This window comes from Propithecus coquereli, unplaced genomic scaffold (assembly GCF_000956105.1).
Source record: "Propithecus coquereli isolate 6110/MARCELLA unplaced genomic scaffold, Pcoq_1.0 Scaffold83, whole genome shotgun sequence".
Lineage (NCBI taxonomy): Eukaryota > Metazoa > Chordata > Mammalia > Primates > Indriidae > Propithecus > Propithecus coquereli.
In genome coordinates, this window is record NW_012154507.1 from 3,152,402 (window position 1) to 3,168,446 (window position 16,045).

At 39.1% G+C, this 16,045-nt stretch overlaps 1 protein-coding gene across 1 annotated transcript in view; it reads left to right on the top strand.

Moving 5' to 3' along the window:
- Window positions 1–16,045, top strand: part of DLGAP5 (discs, large (Drosophila) homolog-associated protein 5) — a 45,630-nt gene that overhangs the window by 15,599 nt on the left and 13,986 nt on the right. The window contains exons 10-14 of the mRNA XM_012663739.1: window positions 116–242; window positions 2,132–2,217; window positions 2,924–3,084; window positions 12,076–12,168; window positions 15,387–15,606. Coding sequence (XP_012519193.1) covers window positions 116–242; window positions 2,132–2,217; window positions 2,924–3,084; window positions 12,076–12,168; window positions 15,387–15,606 — 687 coding nt within the window. The remainder of the gene's footprint in view (window positions 1–115; window positions 243–2,131; window positions 2,218–2,923; window positions 3,085–12,075; window positions 12,169–15,386; window positions 15,607–16,045) is intronic.

Here is a 16,045-nt window from a genome sequence, read left to right on the forward strand (position 1 = left end):
AATTTTAAAATTCAACATTGTAAAAATTGAAGGATTTAAAAAAAATGTGTTTTTGTGAGGGATGTCATTTTAGGAACTGCTGCTTTGAAATTTATATGTAATATTTTCTTTATAGAACATGTCTTAAATCATAGTGAAGTTACTGCTAAAAATTCAAATGACCTTCCAATAAAAGAGGTCTCATCACTTGAAATAAATGAAGGACAGCTATCTCAGCCACAACATGATGTGCCATATTTCAGGTTTGTCTGTTTGTTTTTAGTGTAAGAATTTTTTATCGGTGTCTAGACATTTAAAACTAAAATTCAAAATGAGGGGTCTTCCTCTATCCCCCAGGCTGGAATGCAGTTGCATGATCATAGCCCACTGCAGCCTGGAACTCCTGGCACTCAAGTGATCCTCCCAGCTTAGCCTCCCAAGTACCTAGGACTACAGGCACGTGCCACCATGCCCTGCTAATTTTTAAAATATTTTATAGAGACAGGATCTGGCTCTGTTGCACAGCCCGGTCTTGAACTCCATGGCTCAAATGATCCTCCCACCTCAGCTTCCCATAGTGCTGGGATTGCAGGTGTGAGCTGCCACACCCAGCCTAAATCAAAATATTTTTAGCCTTAATATAGCAGGTGAGTTAGGGAGAAACTGCCGTTAGGTGATTTTCACCGCTTTTTTTTTTTTTTAGAGACAGGATCTTACTCTGTTGCCTTGGCTAGAGTACAGTGGTATCATCATAGCTCATTGGAACCTCCAGCTCCTGGGCTCAAGTAATCCTCCTCCTAAGTAACTTGGACTATAGGCGCACACCACCATGCCTGGCTAATTTTTCTATTTTTAGTGGCGACAGCGTCTTGCTCTTGCTCAGGCTGGTCTCAAACTCCTGGCCTCAAGCTCATTTCATCCACTAAAACTGAAACTCTACACCCACTAAACCATAATTTCCCATTCCTTCCCCAGCCCCTGGCAAACCCATTCTACTTTCTGCCTCTATGATTTTCAATATGCTATCTCATATAAGTAGAATCATACAGTATTTGTCTTTTTATGACTGGCTTATCTCACTTAGCATAATATCCTCAAGTTTCATCTGTGTTGTAGAACATGTCAGAATTTCTTTCTTTTTAAGGCTACATATACATACGTACACACACCACACACACACCCACACCCACACACACCCCACATTTTGCTTATCCATTCATCTGTCAATGGACTCTGGGCTTGTTTCATGTTTTAGCTATTGTTAATAGCTATGAACATGGGTGTGCAAATATCTCTTTTTGACCCTGCTCTCAGTTCTTTTGGATATATACCCAGAAGTTGAATTTCTGGATTATATGGTACTTCTGTTTTAAATTTCTTGAGGAGCTGCCATAATGTTTTCTATAGCAGCTGTACAATTTTACATTCTTACCAACAGTGTACAAGGATTCCAATTTCTTCACATGCTAGGATGCTTTTTATATACAAACAAACTTTCCTTGGGCCTGAATTTCCCAACCTTAGCCTCATTGACACTTAAGATTGTATACTTCTTGTTGTGGGGGTCCATCCTGTACATTGTAGGATGTTTTGTAGCGTCCCTAGCCAACAGCTCTACTCCAGTCGTGACAACCAAAAAAATATCTCCAGACATCACCAGATGTCCCCTGGGGAGCAAAATTGACCCTAGTTGAGAACCACTGCCTTTAGACAAGCAAACCCTAATAATTAGAATCTTTGAGGCTCTATCACTGTGATCAGATTTAACAGTCTTTAGCTTCAACTTACTCCTGACAGTTGGGTTGGCCTTAGTTTCATGGACAATAACAGAGAATCTAATGCACACTAAGGAATGTCTCTTAACAGCCTCTAAAAAATGAGAGCAGAACAAACCAGAAATGTGGGTTCTTAGTGTCATCTATTCACGTAAGTTTTAGATATCAAAGGATGGGTGTACACATGGTATCAGCTTGTATTTATGGATTTGAATGCATCACAGTTCATAAAATAATTAAACATCAACTCTGGAAAATTAATATTGTGCCTACCTTTTATAACTTCCAAATATTATGGGTCATAGTGTCATAATGCTAATACTTAGATTCTAGTATGAGAAATGCTTGTAAAACTGAAATGTATGTCATAATTTTAGAAATATTCTCCAGTCAGAAACTGCAAAATTAACTTCACATTGCCTTGAGTGGGACAAGAAGCTTGAATTGGACATTCCAGATGATGGTGAGGAAATGTATTTTTTGATGTTTAGCTTTGTTTCGTTTAATGTGGCTATGTTTATCTAAAACATAAAAATCTAGTGTTATCCAACTTTATAGTTTCATTATTATTCAAAATAGCAAGAATTTTTCATATCCCAACATATATTCCCTAATATCTCTGTGCCAAAATTATATATGACTTAAAAGATATAAGTAATTAGAATATTGACTGTTATTCCTTTAACTTAGACATCTATTATTAATTTTTTTATATGACTTTATGGGTGATGTAATATCTGATATTGCTTATACAAAAATCCTTTGTGAATGAAAATTACTTAAATTGATATGTAAAAGATTTTCTAAAAAGTTCCTTTATCTTATCTGGGGAAGCTGTTCAGAAAAAATTGTTTTTGTGCTGTCAGTGTGAAGTCTTTCTTAGATACTTACGTGAAAAGAGTTGTTTGAGGTTGAATACAAGGAGAAGTAGAATGCTGTTTGTGTGCAATAGATATGAGAGTGAATATTGCAAATTTAGATCAGGAATTGAAGCAAATAGTTAATACTCAGTATTTGTATGACAAAATTTTGTGGTAGATATTTTTTGTTTTGCTTGAAGAATTTGACTCCATAAAGATATTTGGGGTGAAGTCTTAACCAGTTGCCTGGCTTGCAATAAAGGTCCTGTTTTGTCCTTTAACTTTAAAAAAACCTCTTATTTCCTTTAGCTAAAGATCTTATTCGCACAGCAGTTGGTCAAACAAGACTCCTTATGAAGGAAAGGTTCAAACAATTTGAAGAACTAGTGAATGATTGTGAATATAAACGAGGTGAAAAGGAGACTACCTGTACAGATCTGGATGGATTTTGGGATATGATTAGTTTTCAGGTATGTGGTTAAGTATTCCAAATACATTTTCTTTTTCTTTCTGGAAACAGTGTAACAGTAGTAAAATGGGGTAATGGTAGCTGCTTAGGTACCTAGAATATTAAAGGAGATATTAGGAAGCCTTCTATTTATTTTTTTTCTTAAAGAGACAGTATCTTGCTCTGTTGCCCAGGCTGGAGTGCAGTGATGCAATCATAGCTCACTGCAGCCTCAAACTGCTGGGCTTAAGCAATCCTCCCACCTCAGTCTCCCTATTAGCTGGGACTACAGGTGCAGACCACCAGACTTGGCTACAAATCACTTTTGTAAACTGTAAACACTAACTAAATTTTATGATTGATGTTCTGTTCTCCCCCATGTTGTCAGGATAATTTCTATATGGGTTGGAAATTGAGATTATATTCAACTCTTGAACAGTGTATAGTAATTTTTCATGAGAGAAATGAGTCAATCTAATCTATAGTAGTTCAGTTCAACTAGCAGTTATTGAGTTCCTATTGTGTGCCAGGCTTTGTATTAGGAGTTGATAAAAAGGTATATTTCCTGTCCCAGAGGAGTTTGTAGTTTGATTAGTGACTGAGACACAACATTAAATTCTAATCTGACAATTAAAGGATGATAAAGGAAATCACTATGAGAGCGAAGATATGGGGGAAGTTGACATTTTTTAGCTTTTTTAGTTCATTTTAGAAATAAGCATATAAAATATCATTTCAGGCCAGGCGCGGTGGCTCACACCTGTAATCCTAGCACTCTGGGAGGCCGAGGCGGGTGGATCGCTCAAGGTCAGGAGTTCGAGACCAGCCTGAGCAAGAGCGAGACCCCGTCTCTACCAAAAATAGAAAGAAATTAACTGGACAGCTAAAAATATATAGAAAAAATTAGCCGGGCATGGTGGCGCGTGCCTGTAGTCCCAGCTACTCGGGAGGCTGAGGCAGGAGGATCGCTTGAGCCCAGGAGTTTGAGGTTGCTGTGAGCTAGGCTGACGCCCTGGCACTCTAGCCTGGGCAACAGAGTGAGACTCTGTCTCAAAAAAAAAAGAAAAAGAAATAAAATAAAATTTCAAGAATCACAGGCGACAGTAGACATTTAAAGAAAGCTTCAAAACTAAAAGAGGTCAAACCAAACATCTAGGAAGAAAACTGTTTTGATACAATAAATGAAAGTAATACAAGGAGAAAAGAACTTTTAAACACAAGTGTTACTATAATATCTGAAAGAGACCAGATGTTTCATTTGTCAAATGAGAATAGATATTAAAAAAGAACACTCAGAGAACCACAAAAATAGTTCTTTGAAGTATAAAAATATGAGAACAGAAATGTAAGATGCAATAGAAAACTAGAACATGAAATTAAGGAAATCTGGCCGGGCGCGGTGGCTCACGCCTATAATCCTAGCACTCTGGGAGGCCGAGGCGGGCGGATTGTTTGAGCTCAGGAGTTCGAGACCAGCCTGAGCAACAGCGAGACCCCGTCTCTACCAAAAATAGAAAGAAATTAATTGGACAGCTAAAAATATATAGAAAATATTAGCCAGGCATGGTGGCGCGTGCCGGTAGTCCCAGCTACCTGGGAGGCTGAGGCAGGAGGATCGCTTGAGCCCAGGAGTTTGAGGTTGCTGTGAGCTAGGCTGATGCCACAGCACTCTAGCCCGGGCAACAGAGTGACACTCTGTCTCAAAAAAAAAAAAATGAAATTAAGGAAATCTATCATTAAGTAGAACAAAGAGAGACGTGAAATAGGAGAGACTAGATAAGAAAATTAAGTGGGCCAATCCAGGAAGTATAATATCCAAATAGTAGAAATTTAAGAAAAAAAATAGCGGGAGCAAATGATTAATGAAAGAGTTTACAATTTTTTTCCAGAATTGTAGGATATGAATTCTAGATTGAGGGAGCCCATTGACTGCCTAGCACTATGAATAAGAGTAGATTCACACCGACCTATATCATTAAATGTATTAATAGATGTACAACTGTTGGGATAAAGAGAGAAGTCTAGAAGCATCCAGAAAGAGAAATTTCATCTAAGAGTCAGAGTAGCCTTGGATTTCTCAACAGCATTTTGAAGAGCTAGGAGAACAGTGCCCTGAAAATTCTGAGGGACAATACCTTCTAACCTAGAGTTCTATATCCAGTCAATCAAGTGTGAGGGCAGAGAGGCATGTTCAGGCACACAAGGTCTCAAAGTTTACCTCCTCCCATTAACCCTCTCTTAGGAAACTGAGATTGTTACTTCACACAAATGAGAGTGTAAGCCAAGAAAAGAAGAGAGAATGGGATCCATCCCCAGAAAGGACTAAGGGAATTGTGGCTGATGGCGAGTGAAGGAGTTGTCTAAGGTGGCTGCAGTGCAGCAAGCTTGGGAAGCAGTAGTTCAAATTGGAGCAGGAGGCCCAGGGCTCTGGGAAACAGAACTGAATAGAGTTTGTTTTTTAATTGTACTAAGAGGAGATTTACGCTTAACTTGTGCAGTTTGCAGGTGAACTGATGATAGATACATACAAAATTGAGCAAACAAAAAGCAAAACAATTATTAAGCCTAGAGAACAAGTTGTGAGGAAGGAAACCTCATAATCTCAGTAACTATATTGTCCAGATGTGAATAGTATTTATGTAGTCATAATAAAGTAAGCGTACCATAATGACCAGTTTTTGTGTATATTTACCAGTTTTCATAATAATGAGTTGGTTCACTAGCACCCTTCAATAGTGACCAATTAATTTTTTTAGTATCATTATTTTCTTTTGTTTTTAGAGACAGAGTCTCTTGTTGCCCAGGCTGGAGTGCAGTGGTGTGACCATAGCTCACTATAACCTTGAACTCCTGGGCCCAAGCTATCCTTCTACCTCAGCTTCCCAGGTAGCTGGGACTACAGGCACATGCCACCACACTGACTAATATTTTTCTATTTTTAGTAGAGAAGAGGTCTGAGGTCTTACTGTTGCTCAGGCTGGTCTTGAACTCCTGGCTTCAAGCAATCCTCCTGTCTTGGCCTTCCAGAGTGCTAGGATTACAGATATGAGCCACCACGCACAACCATGATTTCAATTTCTAAAATTTATTGAGACTTGTTTTGACATATGGTCTATCCTAGATAATGCTCCCTGTGATAAGAAGAATGTGTACTTTGTAGCTGTTGATGAAATGTTTTATACATGTTTGTCAGGTCTATTTGGTTTAATGTGCAGTTTAAATCCAATGTTCCTTTGTTAATTTTATGTCTAGATGATCTGTCTAATGCTGAGAGTGTGGTGATGAAGTCCCAAAATATTGCACTGGAGTCTATCTCTCCCTTTAGATCTAATATTTTTTATATATCTGGGTGCTCTGGTGTTAGGTGCATACATGTTTAGAATTGTTTTATCTTCTTGCTGAATGGATCCCTTTATCATTATATGATGACCATTTCTTGTCTGCTTTTACTGTTTTTGACTTAAAGTCTGTTTTATCTGATACAAGTATAGCTACTGCTGCTCATTTTTGGTTTCCTTTTGCATGGAATATCTTTTTCCATCTCTTTACGTTGTGTCTGTATTTGTCTTTATAGATGAGATGATGTTCTCTTCGGCAGCATGTAGCTGGGTCATGTTTTTTTTATCCATTTAGCCAGTCTATATCTTTTAAGTAGAAAGTTTAATCTGGTTACATCGAAGTTATTATTGATGTGGGAGGGCTTATTCCTGTCATTTTATTAATTGATTTCCGGTTGTTATGTGGATCCTTTGTTCTTTACTTTCTCTCTTAATGTTTATCATCATGGTTTGGTGGTTTTTTGTAGTGGTAACATTTAAGTTCTTCCTCATGTGTGTGTTTGCTCCACCAGTAGGTTTTTATACTATTGTGTGTTTTCATGATTGAAGGTATTATCCTTTTGCTTCCACATGTAGGACTCCTTTCAGCATTTCTTGTAGGGCTGGTCTAGCGGTGATGAATTCTCAACTTTTACTTGTCATGGAAAGAATTTATTTCTCCTTCATTGATGAAGGCCAGCTTTGCTGGGTATAATATCCTTGGCTGATGATAATTATTTCCTTTTAGCACTTTGTCTATATTTTAGGGGATTAGGGGCTTTTCTCTTGCTGTTTTTAGAATTCTGTCCTTTGCCTTTTGACAGTTTGACTATAATGTGCCATGGAGACGACCTTTTTGATTACATCATTTTGAGAATCTCCAAGCTTCCTGTATCTGGATGTCTAAATCTCTTGCTAGACTGAGGAAGTTTTCAGCTATTATTTTGGTAAATAGGTTTTCTATCCCTTTTGTTTTCTCTTTGTCTTCTGGGACCTTGATGATTTGAATATTTGGTAACTTTGTTGTTTCCTGTAGGCTTTGTTTATTCTTTTTTCTTTATTTTTGTCTGAGTGGATTGTTTCTAAAGACTGTCTTCTGTCCCCACCTGCCCTAGTTTCCCTTTGCATCCCCAGGGAATTTGGGGCCTATCTGCTGAGCTTGGATCTGCCCCTGGCTCCTGGGGTCTAGCCGGCATCAGCCCCCTGCTGGCCCTCAGCCAGAGCTCCCAGGATGTTGGGAGAGACCCCAAGTGGGCAAGTTCGCTGCAGGACCATGGGGCCTGGGCAGGGGACACCAGGCCTCAGAGGAGGGAGACAGATGTAGATTTCAAAATAAGCACCCCAATCTACCTTGCGTAAGTGGTTCCAGCTGCCAGATATGTGAGGTGGCTGCGGGGAGGGCCCAGGGTGCTAGGCCCACCGGTGGATGTTCTTTTCTGGGTCAGAAGTGACCTTTAAGTGTCCAGGATGCTCTTTCCAGGGACAGCCACTTGGTAGGATGAAGACTGCTTCCCCTTTCTTGGGTTTTGTGGGGTTTTTTGAAAAAGTCAGAATCCATAAAAAGAAAATAGAGTGTCCATGCTCCCACCATGCCAAATTAACTTTGACAACTTTGCGGGCAAATTGCAAAATTGCCTCCAGTATTTTTTTTTAATTGAGGTAAAATTTACATGTGGCAAAATGTGCGATCTTAAGCCTTATTGAGTTTTAATAAATGGGGACACTGCTGACACAAGACCCGATTCGAGGTGTGGCACACTTTCCCCGGGGAGCCCCCCAGCTTCTCCTGTCTGCACCCCTCCTCACTGGCAGTGGCGGTTCTGGTTTAATAAACAGAGATTGGCATCACCATTCCTGACCTCTGTATACATGGAATCATGCCATTGGAGACTGATGTCTGACTTCTTTCACAAAACATAATGTTGCAATTCATCTGTGGTATTGTGCATATCAGTAGTTTGTTTGCTTCTTTTAAACTGCACACAGTGTTCTGTCTGAATAAACTAAAACATGCTTTGTTTAAAATAAATAAATAAATACATACATACATAATACTTGTCTTCAGGTTCTGAATTTTTTTCTTCTGCTTGATTTAGTTTATTGTTAAAGCTTTGGAATGTATTTTCTATTTCAGTCAATGAATCTTAAGTTCCAGAATTTATTTGGTTCTTTTTATGGTATCTATCCCTTTGGTAAATTTCTCATTCACATCCTGAATTTCTGATTTCTTTGTGTTGTTTTTCTGAGTTCTCTGGTATCTCACTGAGCTTCTTTAGTATTATTATTCTGAATTTTGGTGGGAGGATTTCATAAATTCCTTTTTCATTGTAATCTATTGCTGGAGAATTATTGTGTTCCTTTGGACATGTGACATTTTCTTGCATTTTCAAGATTCTTATTTCCTTATGTTAATATCTGTGCATCTGGTTTGACAGTTACTTCTTCCCATTTCTTGAATTTGCCTTCATATGGGAGGACTTTTTCCTGAAGATTTATCTATGTTATTGGTTTAGTGTAGAGCACTTTGGCTGTTATTCTGGGTACATGCAGTAGTTATAGTCTTCTCATGATTTCTTTGGCTATAAACAAATAAATATATATGTATATTTGGCCATAAACAGCATCAGTGGTGTGTGATTTTTTTCAGTGGCTTAGGGTGTGGTTGTTAGTGGAGGTTGTGAAGTTTTGCTGGAGACCGAGACGTCAGGTAGGTCTGTCCTTCATCCCCACAGGTTTCGGTGGTATCAGGGCTGAGCATTCCTGTCCTTTGGCTTCCAAGTGGTGTACACTGGAACTGTTGTTTGTGGATTTAGGCAGGCCAATTCTTGGGCCTCCAGGCACTTAGTTGGGTGCCAGCAGAGGCAGTGGTGGGCCAGGTATGTGAGCGGGTCCTCTGGACCCTGGGCAGTGGACATATATGGGTGATAACTATAGTAGTGGTAGGACAATTCTTTGGTTCCCAAGCAGTCTGCGCTGGTGTTGGCAGTGGCCATGACAAACTGGGCGGGTCAGTCCTCAGGCCCATGGGTAGCACGTGCAGGTGGGTGCCCGCTGTGGTGCTAGTGGCAGGTTGAGTGGACCCATCCTCAGGCCCTCAGGAAGCATGCTCAAGTGCCAACAGTGGTGGATGGGGCAGGGCAATCCCCAAGCCACTAGACAGCATGCTCTGGCACTGGAGGAGGGAGCATGTTGGAGCTGGACTGGGCAGGCCTGTCCTCAGGAAGCCCCAGTGATGCATGCCAGCGCTGGCTGTGGTAAGGGGGGGGCAGTGTGATCCCCAGGTCTCGGGCAGAATGCTATGATAGGGATGGCAGCAGGTGCACTGTGCCCCTGCTACTAGGGAGGGTGGGGTTGCTTTTAATGGCAACAGCCTTAAACAGGCAGCTGGGGAGTGTGTGCTTCAGCCCCAGATGGTACTTCTAAGCGGGGGTAGCTGTTCCTCAGAGTACTTTTAAATGTGGCGGCTCTGCTACTGGGGGCAGTGGGGTTGCTGCCAATGGCTTGTGCTTCTGCTCTAGTGGCGGCAGCAGCAGCCAGCTGCAGGTATGGGACATCAGTGGGGCTCCAGGAATGTGGAGATGCAGGGGCTTTTGGGCTTCAGGGCAGGATGAAGTCTGGTGTGGGTGGGCTCTCAACATGGCACCTTGCTGTAGCTGCTTAAGACTTGGGGGAGGGGGTGTGGGATCCAATGTGAGCTTCCTCACTGGAACAATGCTATTGTACATTCTCTGTGTTAGTCTCAGGGCCCATGTGGGTTGAGGGACTCTCCCATGGCTAGCGTTGCAAGAGTCCGTGGTGGGAATGTGGACTGCTGGGGGTTGCTCACTCCTTCCCCCACCCCACCTCCCGCTTTGAGGATCCTCTCTAGGCTCCTAGCTGATCCCTGGCGAGCAAGCTGCCTCATTTTCCTCTCCTTCCTTACCTTAGGTGTTTCCTGTCACTTCTCTATTGAATTCTAGCATTCTCTCTTAGGTGATCTTTTCAGAGTGTGATTACCTACTTTCCATTTTGATTCTTCTTTGTGGAGGGGGAGGAGTACCAGATGCCTCTTAGCCATCTTGAAGACCCCCTGGAATTCATCTACTTGAATCTTTTAAAATGAGATTGTGTCAAGAAAATGAGAACACAAGCCACAAACTGGGAGAAAATATTTGCAAAAGGCATTTCTGACAAAAGCCTGTTATCCAAAATACACAAAGAACTTTTAAAACTCAGTGATATGATCAAGACCAGCCTGAGCAACAGTGAGACCCTGTCTCTATAAAAAATAGAAAAATTAGCCAGGCATGGTGGTGCATGCCTGTAGACCCACCTATTTGTGAGGCTGAGGCAAGAAAATCACTTGAGCCCAGGAATTTGAAGTTGCAGTGAGCTATGATGAGCCACTGCACTCTAGCCCAGGTGACAGAGTGAGACTCTGTATCAAAAAAAAGAAAAAAAAACCACGCAAGAAAGAAACCTATCAATATGAAAATGTACCACCCAATTAAAAAACAGGCCAAAAAGGCCAGGCACAGTGGTGCACGTCTATGGTCCTAGCTACTGGGGTAGCTGAGGTGGGAGGATAGCTGGAGCCCAAGAGGTTGAGACCAGCCTGGATAACATAGTGAGATCCTGTCTCAAAAAAATAAAGCCCATGTACAGTGGCTCACACCTATAATCCCAGCACTTTAAGAGGCCTAGGCAGGAGGATCACTTGAGCCCTGGAGTTCAAGACTAGCCTAGGTAACATAGCAAGACACTGTCTCTACAAAAAAAAATTAAAAAATTAGCTGAATGTGGTGCCATGTGCCTGTAGTCTCAGTTAGTTGGGAGGCTGAGGCAGGAGGATCACTTGAGCCCAGGAGTTTGAGGTTGCAGTGAGCTATGATGACACTGGAGTGCAGTCTAGGCAACAGAGTGAAACCTTGTCTCAAGAAAAAAAGGAGGTGGTGGTGGTCAATAGACCTAAACAGAAGCATCACCAAAGAAAATATTCAGATGGTGAATAAACGCATGAAAAAATGCTTAGCATGGTTGTCATTAGGGAGTTACAAAATAAAACAACAATGAGATACTACTTATGCCTGTCAGAATGGTGAAAATCCAAAATACTGGCAACACCAAATGTTGGATGAGGATATAAAGCAATAGTACCTCTCATTCCTTGCTGGTGGGAATGTAAAATGTTACATCCATTTTGGAAGACAGTTTGGCATTTCCTGCAAAACTAAACATACTTACCATGTGATCCAGCCATGGCACTCCTTGTCATTTATCCAAATAAGTTGAAAACTGATGTCCCCTTCACATGGATGTTTATAGCAGCTTTATTCATAACTGTCAAAACTTAGAAGTAACGAAGATGTCCTTTAGCAGGGGAATAATAAATTATTTTTTTAAAAAGTGTTCACATTGTGTAATTTAAGAAACAAAAACATTTGGGATATCTTTCCTACCATTTTAGCAATCAAAATAATTGGCATATATGACATCCTTTATGTAGATTTTGGAGGTTTTTAATACCAAAAGTAACAACAATTTTACCATAAAAATTCATGATTTGAACATTAAATTGAGAATGACTCGGTCTAATTTTAGTAACTCACCAGTTCAGAGTCACTGTTCTCATTGTTTTTTGAAGCCTCAGTTCATTAGTTTGTAACTTTAAGATGGTTAGCATTAATGGGATAAACTTGTGCTTTTTGTATTAACAGATAGAAAATGTAAACCAGAAATTCAAAAATCTGACCGAACTTGAGGAATCTGGGTGGCAAAACAAAAATTACACAAGCAAAAAAGTCTTCCGGGTAAGTTTGTGGGTTTTATATCCAAATTTCTAATACAGATTCTTCTACTCAATGATTTTTGTTTTTAAGTTTTAAAAATATTTTGCTTCAGATTTCATATCATTTTATTAAGTAAGTTCCATATATTACAATATCCCAATTGCCTTTGAAGAAAGAGTAAAGAAATAATCAATATGAATTTAAGGTGCTTCTTTCTGGAGAGAAGAAAGTAGAGGCTGTGATTGTAATGGGGTACCCAGAGGTCTTACCAGATAATGGGTACATGAATGTTGGTTTTATTCTTTAAACTGTACTTAGATTTTGCTGTAATAATAGTAGTATATAATTTATATAATGCTTGATATGTACTGAATAGTAAGTAATCCATGTACTTTACATGTATTATTAATAACTCATTTACTCCTTACAACAATCCTATGAGATGTGTGATGTTATCCCCATTTTATGGTTGAGGTATCTGAGGCCCAGAAGGATTAAATCACTTGTCCAAGGTGGAGCCGGGTTTCAGGCCAGACTTTCTCGTTCTAGAATCCATGTTCTTAACCAGTAAGCTCTGCGCTCTCTCTGCTTTATATGTTTTTTGGTATGATAGAATGAGAGAATTTTTTAAATAGAAAAGAAGAGGAATGGCTCTTTAGAATACCTGTCTTTTTCTCTATACAGCACTTTATTATGTAAAATTTACTATTTTTCCCTATAAAATTTGCTTTGTTAACATGATAGACTGCATTCTTATCTATTTCTGATCATTTTTTTTTTCTTAACAGTAATATTTTGAACTCAAAGTTTTTGGGTTAGGTGGACACTTCTCAAAGCAAGCATTGTCAGTTTTTCTTGATGATTTTAGAAAAACGCCTGTGGCTATAAACTCAGGTTGTCTAGATTGGTACTTTTTTATGCTATGTAATCCAAATAAATAATGTCTTGAATCTGATTTTAGGAATATAAGGCATTAAAATATTAGAAAGAACTTTTTTTTTTTTTTTTTTTGAGACAGAGTCTCACTGTGTTGCCCAGGCTAGAGTGCCGTGGCGTCAGCCTAGCTCACAGCAACCTCAAACCCCTGGGCTCAAGCGATCCTACTGCCTCAGCCTCCCGAGTAGCTGGGACTACAGGCATGCGCCACCATGCCCGGCTAGTTTTTTCTATATAGTTTTAGTTGTCCAATTAATTTCTTTCTATTTTTAGTAGAGACGGGGTCTCGCTCTTGCTCAGGCTGGTCTCGAACTCCTGAGCTCAAACAATCCACCCGCCTCGGCCTCCCAGAGAGCTAGGATTACAGGCGTGAGCCACCGCGCCCGGCCTAGAAAGAACCTTATTATAAAATTATTTCACTAATAAAGTCTCATGACAAAGACCCTGAGGCAGTAACTAAGTTGATTGAATGAATTTCAAATCTACTAAATAATGAAGGATGCTACTCAATTATTAAAGTGTACTTTTTTTATTGCGTACTTAGTCTTGAAAATATTAATATCACTGGTACAGATAATTGCTGTACTATAAAGAGACTTGTAATTTTGCCTGTTATCACCAGGTGTCTCTCTCCTGCTACTGTATTTTATAGGCTGCTGTTTTGATTATCAAACAAATAAAATAAAGCTAATCTTTTACCTGTACTTTGAAACCACTCCTTCCTACCTCTTACTCACTAATCTGTCATTCCATCAGTTAATCTGTTTTCTCTCTTCCCCCCTCTTCTTCTATCAGGTTTTAGACATGTTTAAGTGCTTTATCTTTGTTTACATTAAAATAAACCAACTTGTGGTGTTTATATGTCCCTCTGATTATTTGTACCCCTCTGTTCTCATCACAGACAAGCTTTCTGAAAAAGTTGTCTAAACTCTGTCTTTACTATTTTGGCTCCCATTTATCTATCCAACTCATTGCAATTCAGTTTTACCCTTCTCTTATGCCTCTAGAACAGTTATAATCAAGGTTATTAATCCACTAATTGCTGAAATTATTAGATGTTTAATTATAAAATCTAACCCTTCTGCAGTATTAAATATAGTCTACCCCTTCTTCCTTGAAATTATATTCTGCTAATTTTCCTCTTCTCTCTTTGCACATTCTTCAGTCATGTTTGCAAGTATGTTTTTCCATTTATCTCTTTTGATATTTAGAATTCCTACCTTAACTCACTTCTCTTCTTCTATATTCTTCTTGTACAATTTTGCCCACCCTGTGATGATCCCCAAATCTGTATTTCAAACCACACTTACTGCTAAGCTTTAATTCACTCAGTGTACTTTACAAATCAATATATCCCAAAGTGAAATTATCTCTACACACACCAATTTTTCCCTGTCTCAAAGAATGGTATTACCATCCCACCAGGTGTTCAAAATAGAAACTTCAGTGTCTCTTTAGGTCCTTTCTGTTCTCTGTTTCACCATTGCCACCCCTCATACACATCCTGTAAATCAGTTAAGTCCTCTCAATTCTACCTCTTTAATATCTCTAGAACCTGTTCACTTTCTCCCAACTCTTCCTTCTCAATCTACCCTCATCTTTTCCCAGTATTGCTGCAGTAGTCTCCTTCCTGATTGGCCTGTAACCCTTCTAGTCCATTCTCCAGGCTGTTCCCAGGGTGATCTTTCTAAAACACAAATTTGATAATGTTAATCTGTTGCTTAAAACTCACCAATAACTTTCTATTCCTTTGTCCTCTGTATAAGTGTAGCTCATTAAAGCTATTACATACAAGAGATTTTATAATCTAGCTGTTGCTTATCTCCTGCCAACTCCTCTGTGCTTTCTTTCATTTCTGGCTTTGCAAACATGCTATTCTCTCTGGCTAGCCCTTTCCTCACCCCATCTTAGTCTCACTGTGATTTCAGCTTATGTGCTACTTCCTATAACCCTTTCCTGATGTCTCTGAAGGTTGGTTTAAGTGTAATCCTTGTGATGTCTTATAGCTTTTTGAACATATCTCTAACATGACATTTATCCTTCTTACACTCCTTGTCTGGTTCTTCCACTGAGCTGCAAACTTCTTGAGGGCAGGATCTTTGTCCTTTTCCTTCTTAAGCTTAGAATTTTTAGCGTATACTGGGAACTTGATAAATACATGACAAATATGTGAACTGTCTTATGTATATTTTATGTATTTTTCTTTTTAAAAATAAATTTTTAATTCACAAAAATTGTGTATATTGTGTTTTTCTATAAGATGGTAATGAGCAGGTTTTATAATTGTAAATTTCTCTTTACAGAAAAAAATTGTCTCAGGTATAGCAAGTAAACCAAAACAGGATGATAGTGGAAGAATTGCAGCTAGAAATCGCCTAGCTGCCATAAAAAATGCAATGAGAGAGAAAATTAAACAGGAAGAACATGCTGAGGCAGCAGGCTCTGCAATACCAAAGGAAATTGATAAAATAGTATTTGATGCTGGATTTTTCAGAGTTGAAAGTCCCATTAAATCATTCTCAGGTTAGTTTTTTTGTTAGTTTTGACTACTTAAGATAAAGATGTGGGGTGGATGAGAGTTTTATATAAGAGGTGAAAAGTAATTTTCCCATGAACAGATAGAAGTTCTCTGTGATTTCTAGAAAATAGACTATGTGCTCACTCACATATCCAAATCACATTTTGATGGGTATGATTAGATTAAAGTATGATATGTCTTCTAAGATTGCTTTTATGTTTTCTAATTGATTTCACATTTGTTATTACCACATAACCCTACAATCTATAAGGAAGGTCACAGACTTCCAAGAGGTCAGAAGAATGATGAGCATGAGAAGTAGAGTGATTTTTATTTATTTATTTATTTATTTTTTCTGGTCAGTTAGAAGGTGGGTTAGAATTTAAGATGCAAAGGAAACTCGAGCATCAAACCATCATGTAACTTTTCTAGCTATACTTTAAA